The 21,494-nt window shown below is 42.7% G+C and overlaps 1 protein-coding gene across 1 annotated transcript; it reads left to right on the top strand.

The window, feature by feature from the left end:
* Positions 1-13,378: 13,378 nt before the first annotated feature.
* Positions 13,379-18,344, top strand: LOC134067057 (lipoprotein lipase). Its single transcript, XM_062522114.1, has 10 exons — positions 13,379-13,578; positions 13,850-14,025; positions 14,445-14,624; positions 15,183-15,291; positions 15,856-16,089; positions 16,312-16,554; positions 16,846-16,966; positions 17,310-17,486; positions 17,643-17,750; positions 17,904-18,344. Exons 1-10 carry the CDS (start codon positions 13,485-13,487, stop codon positions 17,953-17,955), a joined length of 1,494 nt encoding a protein of 497 aa, XP_062378098.1. The 5' UTR covers positions 13,379-13,484; the 3' UTR covers positions 17,956-18,344.
* The last annotated feature ends 3,150 nt before the right edge of the window (positions 18,345-21,494 follow it).

The following is a 21,494-nucleotide window of genomic DNA, read 5'->3' as shown; positions in this document are numbered from 1 at the left end:
CCTAACCCAGTCTCCACCACTACCACCACAGACCACCCCTAGAACATACAGTAACCCCCCCCCCCACCCCCCCCCCCTTCCCAAAACCCTTAGCTGGGCCAGCACCCCTGTGAGTGGACCTCTGCTCAGCTCCTTATTTGGGTTGTGATGGTTTGTTTACAGTGGGTTGAGGAGAGCCCGGGAGAGAAGGGAAAAGGTCTTGATGCTGTATTTAACCTGCGAGGACCACCTGGAATGAACATGTCAAGTGGATTTGATCCAGGCAGTTTGGGAGAAAATGGTGCAGCTGTATTATAAAACATTGAACAATCCTGTGATCAGACCACAGCTGTAAAAAAAAATGAGTTTTAATGCCTGTTTTAATGTGTCTGCAGCCTCTGTCCTTGAAGCACTTCATGATGGTGGAGCAACAGTTCGTTCCACAGCAGATACTTCATGGTTTTCCTTCAATCGCAGTCCTAGCACGGAGGAATGTTGAAATTAATGGTAATAACAGGATTGGTTAAAGCTTTAAGAGGGTGAAAAGTTTTCCCTTCCTCCTCTGGAAAGGGGGGAAAAAAGAGCCCATGGAAAAAAAGGCTCCTCCTGAGCCAAGCAGAAAAGGGTCGGAAATGTGAACCTCGTGTTCGATCAGCTTTACCCCTCTGAACTCAGGCGAAGAATTGCACAGATCCTCTGATCCTTCATGTTTATTGTCTCTCAAGGTCCAGTGGCTATATTGAGTTGAATGCTTGTACTTTGTTAATAGTTCAGCAGTGTCTGGTAAAACCTGCATATGAAAAGCTTATACAGTAGGTATTCCCATGCACACATACTTTAATGCCACTGGGGATATAATGCCTGCCATAGGCAACGGAGTGCTCCGGCATTTGCCATCCATACTTTACTTCAAGAGTTCTGCTGTGGCATTAATGACTGCCATAAGCAAATGGGCTTCCCCTTGGGTAGAAGTGTTCTTCTCATAGCAGCTGCTCTGCTTCTTAAGGTACCCACATACACTGACATCATTAGCAGGAAATGGAAGATACTGATGCAATATGAAATATGAACATGAGGTGTAGTAGCATAACAGCAAGCACACACACACACACACACACACACACACACACACACACACACACACACACACACTGTAACAGGGTTTCATTGTCCATATGCTGTAGCTGACATTTTTGTCCATGATTTACTGGATTTACTGCTTCTAAGACAGTAGGCTATTATCATTAAGGACAACTAGCTTTGTGAGGCTTCTACGAACAGTCAAAGAACAAACTCTTGCTGTGGCAAATATGAGGCCAACTCAGGGAAGGCATCGGAAGAGGCAGCAACGGCAGCAAGGTTGTTTGGGAGAGACCTTCCCTTGTGCTGGTGGTGGTGGTGGTGCTGCTGGGGGTGGTGGTGGTGGTGCTGGTGGTGGTGGTACACTCTCTTCCTTTCCTCAGCCTCTCTGTTCTGTGTTCACCAGCGCGGCAGCTGCAGCTTCTAAAAATACAGAAGGCATAATGTAATGAAAGATCCAAGGCATATAGCAGACCCGGAGGATAATCACCAGAAGAATGTTGCTTTCACAAGCAGCGAAGACACTTTCAAAGGCCTTACGCTAGATTAGAGAGGTGTCCTACTACAACACTTCCCACTCGCCCAGTACTACATTGTTGACACCAGTCAAGGAGCTTTGCCGCAGGAAGGCCAACACTAGGCTAAACACTCTGCACCACTCCATCTTATCTGACAAGAGAACAAGACCCATTTAAGTGGACTTGTTTAGTGGCTGTGGCCAGTTGCTGTTTAAGTGCTAATTTAGTGGACCTGGTCTCAGCTAAAAACAAATATGCCACGCTGAGTTTTGAGCTTTCATATCGCATACCACACATCAGCACTAGATTTTCGTAATTTGTGTTTGTGGCCGTAAAGACATTGAGGCCCTCACATTGGTTCTGAAGTTACATTCCATTGATGTTTGTTCACAACAACACATGTTTTTGTGATGAGCTGTCATCAGACTGCATAGCTGGAGGCGTTGTGGTTTAGCAGAGCTTCACGTTCTACAAGTGTGCAAGCTCAGATGTCCAGAGCTACCGCTCTAGATGGACGGCACACGATCCTGGACAAGAACACGTACCTCTGTCTTGTTAGCCGTCAAGAGAACACAGATGACTACCCTCACGGAACCGAGATCAGAGACTAGTTTTCTTTGCACGTGATTTACAGAAGGTGGTGTGTGACCCTAATAACTCACTCTCAGCAGACAGTGGCAGGTTCTCACCATGCCACAGGGATTGCATTTGTCCTAATGTTGAAAGAGTGTCTAAGGTGCAAAGCTGCAGGAGTTCGGTGGCATCCTCAGCCCCAACAAGCACACACGCGGGCGCGCGCACGCGAGCGCGCATGCACACACACACACACACACACACACACAGAGAGAGGTGCTGCCAAGAGGATTTCAGTGTCTGCTGAGATGAGGAATGTCTCGACATGCTAGCAGCCCTCCGTGGAGAAATAGGCCCTTTGTTGTTGTGTCTTTAAGGTAATAACAGACAGTATGCCAGCAGAGATGGTTCAGTTGTGTTTTTAAGTCCAAAGGCCAGAGAGAGAGTAGACAAAAGGGCTTTGGTGGAGATGGCCTGTTCATAATGCCATTTCCTCCGTGTCAGATTCCTCTTTAGCAAGGCTGTTTATGGCAAACAGATGACTGAACGTTTATGATAGTTGAATTTTATAACATGACAATAGCTGCGCATTGAGACAGCTCAGTGTTTTTAGCTGACTCGCTGGATTTGAAAACAGAAAGTTGCAACTGTCCAAATGAATTTTATGTTCATCAGTTTCTCTTTTTTAAATAGAAAGGTAACCTTAGTCTTCCCTGATATAAAGACCACAATCTGCAACATCCTGCCACTTAATCTGTGTTTGCAATAGCACTCTAAGTGGCACAAACAACATGAGTTTCAGTCCTTTTACTGTCTATGGGTTCAGTGTGTGGCGTCCACTGGGTGACGCATTCAGATCTCCAGTGGACCCTTCATGCTGTGGTAAATAATGAATTCTAAAGGATGGTGTTAACCAGTCAGTTTCATCGGATAACCCACGGGCCAGGCAAGCGGTTGGAGTTTGGTTTTAGCTTGTGTCTGCACTGCAGCCATCAGGAGTGAAAAGCATCACTGTAAAGTAAACCACAACCCATTCCATTGTAATATCTGCAGTGTAGACTCACATTACTACTGTAATGTTCAAACCACAGCATTTAGTGATTTCTTCATTCTCTAGTAGTGTAAGTAGATTTCTTCTTTGATTCCCTGAAATATTGAGGAGTCTTAAATTGAAGTCAAATTTGTGTTCAGTCTTCGCATACATGGATGTGGGAGAAGATATACTGAAGAATCTTGGGGTGAGTGGAAAGTCAGGGAAAATTGTAGGAGAGTGTGAGAGAAAGAGAGAAGAAAATGGGATGAGAGAGAAAGCTAGGGAGAGAGAGAGGGGGAGAGAGAGAACAAGAGAGAGAGAGAGAGAGAGAGAGAGAGAAAGGAAGCATGAGTGAGAGGGAGATCGCCACACTTGCTCTAACACTGACAGGGTATTCCGATACCCTGTCCCTCCCACAGGAAACACAACTCAACTCCTCTTCTCCTTTTATGGTAAAAACTCCCCAAAAAGAAGCCTGGACGCCGTGGGAATACTCTGCAAGTGAGATAAAAACGGCCTCAGAGAGTGGATGGACTCACAAGGTCCCTCGAGCCCAGAGGAAAACCATTATCAGTACGACTTCATGAAGTGTGCTGTGGAGAACAGGCATAATTAAACTGCACAAAGTCCCGTTGGTGAAACTTGATGGATCAGAAATGTAGTGTGTGAGTCGATGGAACGAAAAGGTTCACCATCATATATGCAGATGCAGGAGAGGTGCAGAGAAGAATAGTAGGCTAAGCGCAAACTGTCCAGAGGGAAGACTGAGAGCTACCCTGGGTAGTTAGAGAGGCTCTGTGAGGAGAATGTAAACACTGAATTTGTGTAAAGGCCAGAAGCCAAAACCATGTAAACTACACAGAGATCTGTGGCCCACTCCCTCTCTCTCTCTCTCTCTCTCTCTCTCTCTCTCTCTCTCTCTCTCTCTCTCTCTCTCTCTCTCTCTCTCTCTCTCTCTCTCTTTTTATATATATAAAAGGGGTCTGCAGCTCTCCAGCTGTTTGGTACACATAAATGACGTTTAGTACACTAGTCATGATTGTGTGTACGAATATGATTTGGCACAGGTGACAACATTTTCACTGCAAGGTTTAAATGTGTGCTGATTTGTTCAGTATCAGGTTTCAAATGAATGTTGATTTATAGGGTGTAAGAGCGAAAAGGGTCTGTGGAGTGTGAACTGTCTTGCATTTCTGCAAATGGCCCAGCACAATTACAGTAGGTCTTTGGGAATTCTCTCTCCAAAAGCCAAAATAATACGACCTTTAACAGCTCTCGATATGAATGAACTCTCTAGGCCTTAACTGCATTGGGCTGCAGATAGAACTCCAGCCAAGCAAAAGACTGGATAGAGTTATAGTGGAGGAGTTGTTCCTCTCCCAGAGACGAAGGAAGAGGGTAAGAAGGGGGAGAGAGGAGTGATGCTCCTGCACTGTGGGAGCTGACAGGGAGCCAAAAGCCTGCAAGGGACCCGGGTCTGGTACGCCTGTGGCCCAGAGCTGGCCCAGATGTGGTGGAATCACGCCAGGTCAGGCCTGGAGCCGTTCCAGGGCAATCTGCTATCTGGGAATATTTACTCATTCAAAGTGTTCTCTTGCCTGCTCTCTCTCTCTCTCTCTCTCTCTCTCTCTCTCTCTCTCTCTCTCTCTCTCTCTCTTTATCTCTCTCTTTCTTTTGCTTTCTCTCTCTCTCTTGCTCTCTGTGTCCCTCTCTCCCCCTTCCTTTGTCCCTTTCCAAGTCTTCTCTTCGTGGTTTCTTTTCCTTCTGAAAGGTCAGATTGTTATCTGATTTATCTTGCTGTGTATCACTTGTAACCACATCAGCCTTAACATTCATAATGGCTGTTTGTGACAGCTTGATGAACTCCAGCTCCAGCTCTACCCATAAGCCCTTTCTCCACCCCCGCGGCCCTGGCCGATGACTAAAGGCCTGCGGTGTTTCAGTGTGTGACAGGGAAGCATCCAGACAGCCGCTGGCCGAGGCCTGGATCTGGGATTAGAGAGTGAGAGAGAGAGAGAGATCACGGTGCCAGATTCACTCCATGGCCAATAGGCAAGATGATACACACACACACACACACATAAATCTTTACACCGAACTTGTCTTGTCTGATGTTTACGTCACTAAAATCAGGATATGAATGTGGTCAGTTGAAAAAAGGGAGCACATGGTACTATTGAGATACCACTGAAGAATGTGGCAATGATTAAATATTCTAGATAGTGACCGCAGTACGCAAATGAAGGATGAGACATTGTCTTGGCTCCTTGGTGTGTACACACACACACACACACACACACACACACACACACACACTGTACCGTATATTAATTTCCTTAGCAGTAAAACAGTGTCCACTCCATCATTTCAGATATGCACACAACCTTATCTCAACCTTATAGTGTGCATGTAAAAAAAAAACTTTGTGGATAACCTTTCAAGTATTTTATGCACTTTAAAACATGTACATACATTTGACATGCAGGGTACTAAGAATGGTAGGAATTCCTTCACTTCCGTCCGTAGAGTGACTTACTGAAGTAATTAAACTGACCAGGGTCGGGAAGGGAAATGACCAAAGAAGGAGATCTGTAAATCTTCATGTCAGAATCACCACTGATAAATAATTTATTTAGCACAATTTGATTTGTTAAGCTGCAAACATTCCTGACCATGATGATATCTAATTGTTTGTATCCAAAACACATGCTTTGCCAGTCAGTGGACAATAGTTACATACTTGCTGCTGATTGTTGTAGATTAGATTATGGTCCACTTGAACAAAGAGCACTTGGTTGGTCAGCACATCATTGACATTAGAAATAAACACAGAGACAGCAGCATCATTCAAAGAATCTAGCAGCTAAAGTCCAAAATTCATCCTCCCAAAGCCGTCTTGGGTATGCTGTTTTTCACCCTGAAGACCTGACAAAAGCTAATGGTCTTCAGAGCAAACACACATGCGCCCACTCACACACACGAACGCATGCGCACGCGCGCACACACACGCGCACACACACACACACACACACACACAAAACCTCACCTATGAGAACATATTGTGAGTAATGATGTCTGTATTAGCACTTTCAAGTCTTTCCTAAATCATTCCTATTTAAAGAGCTGTGGGCTAGCTGGGAAGAATCTGTTGGCCAGAGGTCTTGAGCTGGCTGTCTGCTTCTAGGTCTCCCCAAGGCGAGTTAGGATTCCAAGTATGGCCACACAGGGAACTGACCCAAGCACAAATAGATAGACCCACCGTCAGCATATACATCACTCCACACCTACCAATGTCAAAGCGGTCTAAAAAGTGTTTGCTCTTCATGTGATCGTAGATAAGTGGTGTACATAAACATGGAAAACCATTAAATACACACACAAATACATACATAAACACGTGGAAAACTATTATATACATACACAAATACATACATACATGGAAAACCATTATATGCTGTACATACAGAAATACATGGAACACCGTCAATAGATTTAAAACACCCCAAGTTTTCCAGCTTATGTTTTGGGTCATTATCTTGCTGTAGGATGAACCCCTGACCAAAGGGTATTACATGCCACTGCAGAATGCTCAGGGTGCCTATCACACTGTACAAGTCACCGACCCTGCATCCGGCAAAACAGCCCCAGACCATCACGCTTCCTCCTCTATGTTTGACAGTGATGTCACACACTGAGGAACCATCCTTTCGCCTATTATATGGCGTACAAAAATCTTGCGTGATGAACCAAAGATTTCAAAGATTTCAAACATCTTCTTCCAGTCTTCACTAGTCCATTGGCGGTGATTCATTCAAGTCTCTTTTTCTTATTCTGATGCCTTAGGAATGGCTTTCTTGCTGCAACTCAGCCTGTCTAACCTGCAGGTCAAAGTCTTCTCTTCACAGTTGAAACAGAGACTTGCTTACTACGACCACCATTAAGCTATGGTTGAAGCAGTTGTCCTGTGAGCTGCCTATCACACAAGCCGTTGGCTCTCAGAAACTTGTCTTCTGGTTTTGTTGTGCCTCTGGTCTACCAGACTTCTTCAAGTCAGAGTTTCCCCCAGTCTCTGAGTGCCTTTTGATGGTGAAGGAAACAGTACTTCTGAAATAGTATATTTTACCTCCGCCAAGGAGGTATATGTTTTCATCGGGGACCGGTGTTTGTCTGTCTGTCTGTCTGTCTGTCTGTCTGTCTGTCTGTTTGTTAGCATGATAACTCAAAAAGTAATGGATGGAATTTGGTGAAACTTTCAGGGAAGGTCAGACATGACCGAAGGAAGAAACGATAAAATGTTGGGAGTCATCCGTAATTCCGTCTGGATTCCGGAGGCGTTCATGTATTTAGCTTAGTGGTGTAATGGCATGGTATGGCCACGTGGTGGCGACCTGAATAGATTTGGTTCAAATGTATGACAACCTAGGAAGAACAATGCAGGCGGAGGTCTGCGCTCTCTGAGTGCTTTTCTAGTCTGTATATATTTTTTATATTATTCAATTTTAGGTAACCTTACATGTTTTAACCTCTGGCACTTCAGCACTTACTTTGTACCCTTCCAAGCTATTCATTGGACTTGAACTGCTTCAAGTTAAAAAAAAATAAAAATGAAAATAAAAATGGGGGTGTTTTAAACTTTTGTTCAGTAGTGTACATTAGGGCGCATCAAGCGCCCCTCTTTCTCTCAAAACCTCTTCTATGGTGGATAATATTATGCCATTTGATGAATAAACAATAAACATGAAGTTTGGTGAAGATTGATAATGATCAGAAGCTATATCATTAATTGACATTATTAAGTTAAGTTTAAATGTAGGCCTAGTGTAAAGAAGATTATTGGAAAATAACCAAAATTGGCGATATTGTCAAACTTCAGGTGCATTGTGGTACCCCTAGATCATTAGCAATCTTCACCAAACTTCATATTTATTGTTTATTCATCAAATGGCATGATATTATCCACCATAGAAGAGGTTTTGAGAGAAATAGGGGCACTTGATGTGCCCTAGTGTAGGCTATATAGTGTACATGCATGCATACATTCATGCATAGACGTACATATGATGGATCAAGCCTGACTTACTTCAGTGAAACGGAATGAGGCTGAGGTACTGTAACATGTCTGTCTCTTATTTGACCACATGCTCATAAATCACCATCTCTAAACAAAACTACAGTTTTGACATTCTCAATGAATAGGAAAGACTTAACCAAGTCATCAGTCAATTAACTTTTATCCTAACTGGCAATAAAGTTACGGTAAGCAGTCCCTATTGCCTGTGATTTAGAGTGCTCTCTATTGTCAGTATAAAGAAACAGATTATAAATTGGACAGGCCAATGTATCACTTGCCATTACTGTGGGAGAATTGACATTTAGTATTCTGCTCTAGAAACCTTTATCTTTTACAGGCTACTGAATAGGCATATTAAACATATTTGAATTTCTTAAAGTTTCCCTATGGGTATTTTACAGTAATGTTATACAGTTGCTTGGGTAACCAGCAGAGGGAGACACAGGACAGGGTGTTGTTGGCAATACACGGCTGATGAGAACAGCCAGGTGCTGAATGGATTGACAAGATTTATGAACTATTACAGAAACCAGTAGACAGTCAAATCCTTTATACACTGTAGGGTGAATTGGGAGTGTTTCATTAAATCATCATTACATGACACAATGCAAGCGCCCTGCTCCAAAAAGGTTTTGAAACAGTGAAAGTTGTTGCTTATCATCGGCATGCTGTGCATGCGGTTGTGTTGCCTAGTTGTGCAGGGGTTGTATGGGAGTAGGCTAGCAGAACACAGACTTCAAAAGATTCAGCCAAAACCTAAAACCCACAGTAGATGTCTTCATACTTGTCAGGTTGAGTAACTTATCAAAGGGTGATTATTGTTAATACAATTGAAGGTTTCTCTGGATGAAGACATCTGCGACATGAAGAAATAGAACTATGCTGTTGAGCGTTGAAGGGAAATTGGACAGCCTTCTCCATGTTAGAATCATAGAAGTGTGAAAAATACTGCAAGTGTACAGTGCCGATCATTCATCATCACTGTTATCATCGGTCTCTAACTCCTCTTGGCCTATATAGGGAGGCTGGGAGTTTGCTCCACAACATTCACTTTATTTTTCTCACAGGAGCTGAGGAAGTCCCGACCGCCAGGCTCTCCTCGCTCCAGGCTCGTCTGGCTCTCTGCGCTTGATCTCTGCTGTAGTCCAGGAGCCCCCTGACCAAGGCAAACAAACAGCAGCTGGCGGGAGCTATGGCCCAGGCTGCGATGAGTGGCAGACTCAAGCGCTCTCTCTCTCTCTCTCTCTCTCTCTCTCTCTCAGGTCAGGAGATGGAGGCATTAAGAGAGGGCTAAGGCTAATATTGTCCAAGTGCCTTGGAGGCGAGGGAGGGTGAGAGAAAAAGAAAGTGGTTTAATGGAGGAGCCCCCCGACACACACACACACACACACACAAATGCCAGACAAAGATCAAACACCCCCCCCCCCTTCCTCTCTACCTCGAGCTCTCCAGGAGGACCAGCAAGAGGTAGTCAACACTACCCATCACTACTGTAGGATTGTGTGGCTTTGTGATCAAAGCAAGATGAGTGGAGGTCCAGGGCAACTGGTGCCTTGAGTCACGTCACGTGTATAGGGGGGGAAAGCAGGGGAGTCAAGGTTTGTGCCACGAAGCATGCTGGCGAATTTGCACCTTCCTGAAAATTGCCTTGGTCCTCATCATACATAACGTTACTACTAATATGCATATATAAAACTAATTTCCTGACATCTTTCATGTCCTTTTGACATCCCATATGATTGTAGGTGTGATACTCTTTCTCTGGCATATGGTTATGATTAATATTCATCATTATTTGAATTTGTAAACTGTGACATTTGAGAGAAATACTGACAGTGGCCGTTTACTGACATACAAAGTTTACTGACGTTCACTGACATACAGAGTACACTATGTATTCCATGGGTTTGTATGGGACGAGGTGTGTACGTGTCACTCGTGCATGCACTGTATAGTCATGCGGTATGTATGCCCAGGGTTCACTATCGGTTAGTGAGCCAGAGTAGACCCACCTGAAACTGCCTATGGAATCCTGTCGTGCAGGCTGATCCTATTCTCCACACTGGCACTGGGGTCCGTCCACATGTTAGGTAACATCTTGTTTGTGTATGTATTATGTGTGTGGGTGTGTGTGTGTATGTGTGTGTGTGTGTGTGTGTGTGTATATAGATGTGTGTGTATTTATGTGTGTGTGTGTGTGTGTGTGTGTGTGTGTGTGTGTGTGTGTGTGTGTGTGTGTGTGTGTAAGATATACAGAACCACCCCCAGTGAGGACCATCAGAGATCAGGCCCTGTCCAGCACTACAGCAGGGACAGCACCTGCATGCTTGACCTGAGACCAAAACAAATAATGACACCTACATGGTAAGGCAGCTCAGTGGGTGTCTCTGAACCTTTTTGATCCCAACGTGATCCCAAAATGGACCCATTCATGATATCAAACTGATGATTTTCAAGAGAACAATCTTTTTTCTTTTTTTTTCCACAGAACATTTTTGGGACTTGCAGTGCTACCAGAGGCGTCTTAAGCCTTCTATCTCCTGTCTGTAAATGTGTCCTGCTCTTGTTTGCCATTGTTCAGACAACCGAAGCCTCATTCAGATAGCGCTTCTGAATGACACGCACCCATTCTTTGACTCGCAGGGCCCCAAATTCCTACAGAAATGGGTTGCATTGGCATCTTTAATCCTCAAGAATGTGTGACAGCCCAAAGTGACCCGCTTTGTAGAGATTAGGGCTGGTCCACTCTATAGCATTATATCCGGTAGGCTAGTGACCTCAGCTTCCAACATCTTCCACTTCTTTCCAGCTTTGTCATACTCTTTTGACTGTAATCGGCTTGGGTTAAATGTGACATCATAGGAAATGTAGTATTATGCTACAGTGGGGTCTTCTTTCTTTCAAAAGTTCAAATCTGAGCAAAATACTTATCATTTTATAGAGAAGTACCACTATCAGTGGCACATCAGTTAAGTAACAGCAAGCAGTCACAGGGAGAGAGAATCTTTGTATTTCAACAATAAGGCCACTATGTATGAAAATGCCTTGAGACAAATGTTGACAAGATCTGTGACTAATAGCATTTGCGCAATGTTTTTTGTACTGATTTATCTAAAATAAATTACATTCTGAATGCTGATACAGCAAGTCTGATAAAGGTTATTGATAGTAGTAAGGTTTGTCTGTTAATCTCTACTTTAGGAGAATGATAAGAGGTCTTCATTTAAAACATTGTGGACAATTTTATCAAACTGCGTTTAGTTAAGATTTGCTGCTTTTTTGTCCATGCATAAAAATTTGTTGTTTTATGATATCTTGATATGCTGCCTTGCTTCTCTTGATTCATCTAACATGCTCATGAGCTCAAAGAACTATTCTGACGTAAGAACAAGCTGCAACAGGTTCAATCTCTTTTGCACTGAAAAAAAAGGATTATTGGTTATCCAATGAGATAGCTGTCATGTGTCTTGAGCTGCCTGCCATCATAAGGGGGATCAGTGCATTTCTTTTAAGGTTCACTGAATTAGTTTGTCACAGAATTGTCAGAAAACTCATGTCAGTGAGATTAGTCTTGATTAGGCCCCTATGTACCAATAGCAAAGGTGTTGTGGATGTGCCATCGCTGACCTGCAACGGAAGTAAAATGTACACAAATATTTTGGTAACGAATGCAGACATCCATCATTCCTCTGCAGAAAGAGGACATGCTGTTGCTGCCTCACAGTCATATATCCAGTTCAGCGTCTGGATTAACCTGTCGCTTGAAAAAGAACAAAGGTGCTCACATTTTTTTGTGAACGAAAAAAAAAAAAAGATCCTTGTCTCAGGGATTTCCAGGAGGTAGACAGAAGTTCGGAGAATGGGGCCTATACTGTCGGGAGGGGTGTCGGTGGGTGTGCTTGGGTGGGGGATTCTGGCTGAAAGTTTCAGGGGGCCCATCACTTGGCAGGGGTCCTGGCACATACTCAGTCAGCATAGGGTTTAGGGTTTTTTTGAGATTTAGACAACAAAGGTTTGAGATTGTTCAGCGGTCCCAAAGATGCAGAGCTACGCCCCTGCAGGCTGCACAACTCGCGCAGGCAACTCAGACGGCGTGGCCAGGGGAGGTGCCCTCTCTCTCTGCTCCATTGGTTGTGTGCGGAAGGTGTCAGTAATGGTGGAGTGGGATTGGGCGAGACGCAAGGCTGACGTCTACCCAAACATGCAGCACATTACAACCCAAAATAAATGCTTCAGGGGAAAACACCTGTCTTTAATGGGCAGGTGGTAGTCTTGAACATTTCAGTGTGTATATGTGCCCCAGGGGAGCTTTGCCGTGAATGTTTCAAGTCATCTTCATAATATGTGCTTCAATATATATTTTTCCAAATTGATTTTGTTTCTGATTCCAATAAAGGATCATTATGTACGGTTTGAATAGCAACCACTGACAATGGTGCACTTCCAGAGAATATCAGAGACTGCAGACACCTCCCCTGCAACAACAGTGATGAAACAATTTTGTGGTGACCGTGACTGTGACCTATAGAGAACTTCAGAGTTCAGATTGTTTCTTTTTAATCAAACACGCAACCATCCTATTGATATCATCAGCACAGTTAGAATCAGTGTGATTCTTAAACACTACTCAGTGATACTCATGACTATATTATCTGTAGGCGAACCTTTACTTATGCATTGTTGTGGGGTCCTGTAAGCGGTGTGACAATGCCAAGATTCATGAGGTTGTTATTGATAGATGAGAAGATGTACTGTATGAGGTTGTTATTTAGTATAGCCTAAGCCTACTCCCATGAAGAAAGTGGCTTAAAATATATCTTAATATCACTCCGTGCTTATACCTATTCTCTAGCTATGAGTGTCTGTTTCCAAGCATGTTAGTTATTGCTTCATTATACACAATCAATGTATATACGACTGTGCTATATTTGTGTCAGAACATAAGGCACGTTCACTGTCTGCTTTAGTAGCGTCAGAGCCCTTCAAGTTCAGGGTCGCGCGTGAGCAATCAACGCATGTTTGTTGGGACAAGACAATCGGTGACGCCCTGTCTCACTTTTAGCCAATAGCAAACGGGTATAGAGAGTCGCTCCTTGATATAAAGCCAGACCAACAGCAACGAAGGTTAGATTGTTTATAAACTGATAGATATCAAGGAACAACATAACGGTTACACCGTTTCTCATCTCTGAAACAAAGTAATTACTAACACGTCTGAATCTACTATAATATGGGACAAGGAAATCTATGGCTTCTTGTGATTGGGTTTTCTTTGATTAAGAGCTGCGAACCTTTAAACACGACAACTGAGTCCGTTTTCTACCGTAAGTGACAATGATTGTATTACTTCAAAGAAATTAATTGGTTAATTGATAAGATCCTAACTAATATAACAACAAATGATCGAACAGCTAATTTTATATAAATAGCCTAAATCTGTTACATTTGCCAGTGAATTTATATTTTTATATGCAATATTCATCTTAAATGAAGTGGAAGACTGGACAATGAACAACTGAAAATCAGAACACATGCTCAACCGGGGCTGAAACAGGTGCAATCTATTGCGTTAATTGTTCCCCTTTGCGCTTCCAGGCAACACCACTCTTTACACTGAAGATTACAGCAACATCGAAACCAGGTTTTCAGTGCGGGACTCTGAAGATCCGGAGGAGGATATCTGCTATCTTACTCTCGGGAACAGGGACAGCATCTCAGAATGTGGATTCAATCTCAGCTCGCAAACTTTTGTGGTCATCCACGGATGGTCGGTGCGTATTGGTGCGCCTTAGGCTTGCAGATACCGGTGTCGTGTATAGATGTAGTAGGCTAGTCGTGCAAGTTTGTACTTTCCTTACTTTCAGCTCCATAGACTACAACAACGGGTGAAATAGGCTACATTGTTAAATAAAGATTAGGCCTACAACGCATGCATGCATGCATGCACTCTAAAACGTAAACTCCAGTTGAAGATAATTTAGACCGTGAGCATATTGGCTACAAAGTAGGACAAGTTGCTTCCTTACCTGTTAGTTTACAATTCACCACCACGTTTTGATTAGGCATGTCATTTAACAGCGTTGCTAACACACCATTAGCCATGCATGCTAATGACAGGTGGTAAACACATTGGTTTCTCCTGTGTTGAAAGCATACTTCTGAGTTCTGACCACTGACTGTCTCTTGATAGGTTGCCGGGTTGTTTGAGAGCTGGCTCCACAAGCTGGTGACTGCACTCTTCGAGCGGGAGCCCACTGCCAATGTCATCGTGGTGGACTGGCTAGACAGGGCCAGCCAACACTACCCCACCTCTGCGGAAAACACCAAATTGGTGGGCAAGGATGTGGCCAAATTTGTCAACTGGCTGGAGGTGAGAAAGGGAGGGCCAGGATTCAAATGTTATAATTTTGTTGTCTGTAAAAAAAACATTCCGAAACCAGACCATTCAATACAAATTCAAAGTGGTGTGTGGGATTTTTTTTATTATTAAAAAATTAAAATGGGCCTTTTGCCAATTCTGGGCCTGATCAGAGAGATGTTGCCTTCTAGTATGGCATTTTACAGTCCTGTTTCTCTTATGTCGCATCGTATTAGGCTATTTGTGTTCTTTTTCTGATCTAAAGTGTAAACAAATCTAGGGACTAATGAAAAGAGATAGGAACAGGATTATTGGGGGAAATCAACATTTCACTATCACCCTCAGATACAGGCTACATTTATTAAAGTTGTTTTGATTTTGGGCAACAGAGCCACACCTAGTCTCAACATCACATAACTTCTTCAAACAGGTCTGTCTAAACTGACAGCCATTCTCTTCAGCCTTGTCTCATGTCATATTCCTCCACTGAACACTGATGTATTAAATATTTCCGCTTTGTCATTGCGAGTCTCTGTGATTTCGTTCAGCATGGCCTCTTTCTTTGCACAGGGCCTCGGGTATCCCCTGGATAAGCTTCACCTGCTTGGCTACAGCTTGGGAGCACATGTGGCTGGAGTAGCAGGAAACCTCATGAACCACAAAGTCAACAGAATCACAGGTTAGAGTGGGCTCTCTGTTGCCGTCCCCTCACTTGCCTGCCCACAATTACAGGACGCACTGGACTGGATGTGCACATTTTTTTTTTACTCGGCCTCTGTTAAGTCCCCATTGTTGACTAGACACAAACAAAGTGATATGAAATGGTATGATCTCTCTGCATTGTTAGTCTGAACTGAGTGTGGTTCAGTTGTGCCATTATTACCTCTATATTCTGTATTCTTCCGTTAACTTCACTATATGGATAGATGTGTGCTATTGTTCCATTCAAGCTGTACTATATACTTCATCCATGTTCTCAAAGAAAAGGGCAGACAAAAATAGCACCATAACCATAATGATTCATGAATGCTCTGTGTGTTTATGGTTGAGTTTGTTTGTCTGTGAGTGAGGTTGTTTGTGTGCACTTCTTTTGTATAACAGATCGGGTCAGCCATTGTTACACTCTGACTGGCAGTAACAAACATACAACTTAACTCCAAGAAAACACACCTTCTTTTTTCAAATGCAGCAACTTAGCTCTCGCTCTCGCTCTCGCTCTCTCTCGCTCTCTGTCATTCTGTAGGCCTTGACCCAGCAGGCCCCCGCTTTGAGCATGCAGAAGATGTAAGGCGTCTCTCTCCTGACGATGCCAACTTTGTGGATGTCCTGCACACCAACACCAGAGGCACGCCAGACTTGAGCATCGGTATCCAAAGACCTGTGGGGCATATTGACATCTACCCGAACGGCGGAACTTTCCAGCCTGGGTGCAGTCTGCAGAACACTATGAAGATGATTGCCTCTTTTGGCATTAACAGTATGTAGAAATATATTGTTTTTTTATTGTTTTCATGCACTTTTTGATGTGTAATCTTGTAGTATGATCGCTTTTAAGTACTGTAGTTCACAAGATATGTGTACATGTATATACTGTACGGTACGGTAAATTTTGAATGATTCATTTTTCTCAACCATATGTCATTTGTTAGTTCCCAGAACTAAAATCGTTCTTAACGACGGTCTTGTTCATTTCTTGCAGATATGGACCAGATTGTGAAGTGTTCTCATGAGAGATCCATCCACCTCTTCATCGACTCCCTGGTGAACCAGCAACAGCAGAGCATGGCGTTTCGCTGTAGCTCCAAGGAGGCCTTCTACAAGGGCATGTGCCTGAGCTGCCGCAAGAACCGCTGCAATAAGATGGGCTATGGAGTCAAGAAGATACGCAACACCAGAAGTGCCAAGATGTACCTCAAGACCAGAGAAATGATGCCTTACAAAGGTATATAATGCAGTATGTCTGCACAGAAATGTCACTCATCCTTAGTGACAGTTCAGCTAATGTGTATATACTGTGTGTATTAGAACTATTTTCCGTTTGAGCACAAGGGCTTAGCTAGATGAATCTCTGAACATATTTTCACAGAAACAGATCATGGACAGTTCTTTCTATGACTTTTAAAGTGTCTGTGCTAGAAAGTTTCTTTTGTGGTACTCCCAGAAATAGGAAAGCATTAATATTTACATGGAATGTGCAAATTCAAGTGAGTGAAGATGTATGTTTTGTGTCAAGTTTTCCACTACCAGGTGAAAGTCCATGTGTTCGGTCAGAAGAACCTCACTGTTTTGGAGCAGCCCATGCTTGTGTCCCTTCACGGAACCCACGGAGAACAAGAGGACATTGCTGTGACTGTGTATGTATAGCCAGAGAGAGTGTGCACATTATGAACACTCTGCTATAGCTCTTGTCATGTACAGCATTCATCATGTTAGCAGGAGGAAAGCAAATTAGTCTCTCTTAAAAAGGTCACAGATGCTGTTAGTGTGTTAATGATCTGCTGTCAGTTCAGTTCAACACCTACAGCAGAAATGATGGGTATCCCGTGTCACTGTGTATTTTACGGTACATGTATTCAATTATCATATTTATGATAATGATCATAATTGCTGTTGCAATACTGTTCTAGTCATTCTACAGCCTTGTCTATGCTATGCTCTATTGTGGGTCTTACAGTATGAATCCTTGGTTTTCCTCAGGCCAATCATGTCCAGCAACACCACCATCTCTTTCCTCGTGGCCTCTGATGTGGACATCGGTGAGTTGTTGATGATCAAGCTGAAGTGGGAGAAGGATTCCTACCTGTCGGGTTTCTTTGGCAAGAATGAGTTCATGATTCGCAGACTGCGCGTCAAATCTGGAGAAACTCAGTCCAAGTAAGCACCACCACAGAATGCATACCAGTTCCTGTGTTATAAATGATGGCCATTTTTTTCCCTATTTAATCACAGCTCATTTTGCGATGTCCTGGTACAACTCTCGTTTTTGGAATTAAGTGTGATTGATCGAGGTGTGTGTGTGTTTGTTCACAGGCTGATTTTCAGCTCGAAAGATGGTGAGTTTGCGTATCTGACCCAGGGTGGAGAAGAGACGCTCTTTGTGAAGTCCAAGGAGGACCAAGAGAGCAGGAGAGAGGCAAGGTGAGTGATCCAACTGTGTTTGGGATCAAGGAATAAAAACATAGATAGAAAGAGAGAGGCAGTCATCCTTTTGAAACGGTTGCATCATGATCAAATATTATTGTATTATTAAAACCTCGGAGGTTCAACAGTTGATCATCCTTTCTTTTTCAGACTCCACAGGCTGAAGATGCACGGCAGCTTCTTCAATCAGACCACAGAGTGAAACATCATCTGTGAGAATGCACTCGGGGTCGGTAATGCTTCCAGAAGTCGAAGATTTTGCACCAAAAACAGAGTCTGGCTATCAGCCAAACTGCCGTTTCAGTGACAATGCAAAGTGTGCTGTGTTGATGAACAATAAGCTGATATACTGTATATCTTATATTTGCGGTGCACTGTGCACTTATTGAGCATGTTACTAAAATCACTTTGTAGGAATGAAGTGACATCTTTAGAAAAATTCTTAAGTTGCTGAATGTATTTGAAATGATGTATTGTTAACTTTGCTTGTTTGTGTTTTAACTTAACAATAAGATGTAAATAATAAATGAAAATATAGATCTCATGTAGACATGATCAGGAAGTCAATAAAGTAACAGTGATCTGACATCACCCATAAGCTACCTCCACATATTTCTGCCTGTTACTGTAGAAAACATTCCATTTAGAAATGCAGACTTTCTTATGTTTCCCTCTTGATTTGAACAATCAAGTCTAAACATCAGTTTAGTTCCTCCCCATCTCTCTGGAGATGTAAATACTCTTCGGTACAATTTGCTGAAAATGTTGTTACATTTGACACATGTTGTTTTCATGAAAATTGTAGGTTTGTAATATATCATGATATTCTCAAGGTGTACATTTAAACAGCTGCATGGAGAACTTTTTGAAGCCATACAAATGTATATTGCCATATCCTTTGATCATATAAAATATGATCCTCAGGAAACTATTTCCTAAGTGTGTTAATGGTTTTGTATATAACTTATGTAAAAGTCCACAATTAAAGCAATTAAATCAACAAACAAAATGGTTCTGATCATTCTACACAATCCACAGTATTACCGCCATGGTTTGCACGTGGATAGAGATCTCAGTGTAAATATCAGTGTTAGGATTTGCAGAAGAGACTACTGTTCTCAGTCTCAGAGTAATAGTCCTGCAGAGATGTATAACTCGCAAAGCCACGACCACTGATCAAAGCTAATGTGCTTACCTTGAAGGATACTCACTTTCTGAAATCAGAGCTCATCTGCTGTCTTGATAAAGTCATGAATATGTGTCTTATGTTTTGACCTGTTAATCACTGATTTGTTGTGTGGATTGGAAAGAAATATCTCATGGACATTCAGAATTTGTAATGTCAGTATTTTGTTTCATTCCTGCTATATATTATGTGTACAAAGTGAGTGTACACATTGTGTGATGGTTCTGGAGGTTCTCAGTCTATAGCTACTGCATTTGACCATAATACTGTAGTTCGTTTAATCTTCAATAAACAAAGGCAGACACCATGTCACATTGTGACAAAAAGAACAACGTGTGTAACAGCACAGGTGTGCATGCACAAAGATGCACACACACACACACACACACCTCCTCTTGTGGTCCATCAGCTCAGGAAGGAAGTTATGAGCCCTGTGCTGTTGCAGTGCAGCGGTTTTGTGTTATTTACCAAGAAAGGTGTCTCAGGTAAAAATGTGTGTAAATGTGTGCAAAAAAGGTTTCATAACACATCTTATTGGAGGAGTAGGGGATGGGACATACAGTAAGCCTACTTTAATTTCTTAGTGCCAACATGTGATGGTCGTAGGCAACATTTTGATTAGCTGAGTTATGCATCAACAAGTGCAAAAACACTAGGCCTTCTGAAGGTCCAGATGAGAACATTTGCACTTTGTGTGCATATTATGTGCATTGTGCAATTAAGAAGATATCATGTTGAATTGTATATCATATTAAGACTTGAACATTATATGAATATTTGCATCTTGAATGTGGTTCTTGTTGTGTGTTGGATAAAAGTATCTTAAATAGTGCTGGATAAAAGTATCTTAAGTATATGTTAATTATTGGGCCAGTGTAGAAAAACAATAATAATAATAATATTATATTATTATAATGATAATAAAGTTGCATTTTGGCCCCATAATTCACCGCACATCACTTCCTCTTGAGGCTGATTCATCACTGACACGTCCCACGATCGTCCATACAGCTGGAGAACACCGGCTGAAGTGCCGTGTGAGCTTCTTGGCCGTTCTCCAAAAGATGTGTTTCAGGATATGGTTGGGATTGAGGCACCATTTGTTTTGAATATTCTGTCCTAAACACCTGTACCTGCACATTCCACTGTACAGATCGCTGACGTACTTCTGCAGCACTTTCACAGTCTGTTATTGGCCAATGCTAAAAGAACACATGCTATGACCAGATTTCAGAGTGTTGTTGATGACATGATGGAAATACTCAATTTGATATGCTCACTGAGATACATAAAACACAAATATGACAGATAGACACATAGACAGAACAAAAACAAGTCTATAAAACCAAGGAACATCCTATGCTTCTGCTGAAATAGTATATCAATTACTGAAATATCATGCTGAAAAACAGAATACATGGCTGAGAGAATGACTGCACTATTTCTATACAAAGCAGAAGGGACACCCCATCATGCCATTCCTTGCTAACGGACACCATTTCTCGCTAACGGACATTTAAGAGTAAACTCAAGGCCATAGTGATATCATCATCTAACAACTGATAAGCAGAAAGTTTCACCTCTGAGGACAACATTTCTCTACCAGGACAAAACAATCAAACAAAACAATAACAAAAATGTTCCACTGCACTCCAGTCTGACAGGACTGCTATATGTCAAGTGAAAACAAGGAAGTCATGTGTGCCACTCACCTGTGACCTGCCAGCGGGCAACCGCACAGTCATATCGCCGTAGTAGTGGAGGTGGAGATGGAGATGGGGGCTGCTGCAAGGCCTCAGGCTCCGAGGGGTAAACACTGCGAAATGGGGCAAAGGGCACAGACGCCTCTGCAACCTCATAAATCGCCTGTGCTGATGGACCACTCCTGCTTCCCATCTGTCCCTTACAGATACACACACACACACACACACACACACACACACACACACACACACAGGTGTGTGAGTCCGTCCAGGCACCTGTTCGGTTGCTGTGAGTGTGCAGAACGAATGTGGTCCCCGTGGAGCGGCCCCTACAATGATTCTGATGCGGCGTGCAGTGGCTTTGAAGTGTTTAGGGTCATTAACACAGCCTCCCACCGCCATATGTGCATGGGAAGTCGTGAAACTGACATCACAGCAATAGTTATTTCACTCCTTTACGTAATGTGCCGTTGCATGCATAGCTGGCATGCTGAAGTGTAAGCGTGTGTGGTTGCGGATGTGTTTGTGCTGGAGAGTCACTGGAGGAGAGGTCATGAGATGGAACTAGAAAACACTGGCAAACCATGCGGCTGATCCATCATGGACCAGCACCAAACATTCATTTCAATCAACTGTAAAAAAAAAAAAAAAAAGAAAAGTAAATTAGCAACAGCTACATTACATTTTGAACACAGCATAAGCTTGAATACACAATTTCTGTACACATAAAGTGGACTTTACCTTATGGAAGTAAAATTCCTCTGGTGTCGTGCAAGCCTTTTCTGAATTTTCCTGTATATTGTAAGAGTAATCTACCGTCCCCCTTATATATAACATGGACAATTTACCATG

This window comes from Sardina pilchardus, chromosome 2 (assembly GCF_963854185.1).
Source record: "Sardina pilchardus chromosome 2, fSarPil1.1, whole genome shotgun sequence".
NCBI classification, from domain to species: domain Eukaryota; kingdom Metazoa; phylum Chordata; class Actinopteri; order Clupeiformes; family Clupeidae; genus Sardina; species Sardina pilchardus.
The sequence above is the reverse complement of the archived record's forward strand: the minus strand, read 5'-3'. Positions and strand labels throughout refer to the sequence as shown.

Coding starts and splice junctions, on each gene's coding strand:
- LOC134067057 (XM_062522114.1), top strand. CDS start 13,485: ATGGGACAAGGAAATCTATGGCTTCTTGTGATTGGGTTTTCTTTGATT. Junction 14,625..15,182: donor AATTTGTCAACTGGCTGGAG/GTGAGAAAGGGA, acceptor TTCTTTGCACAG/GGCCTCGGGTATCCCCTGGA. Junction 17,487..17,642: donor TCTGGAGAAACTCAGTCCAA/GTAAGCACCACC, acceptor GTTTGTTCACAG/GCTGATTTTCAGCTCGAAAG.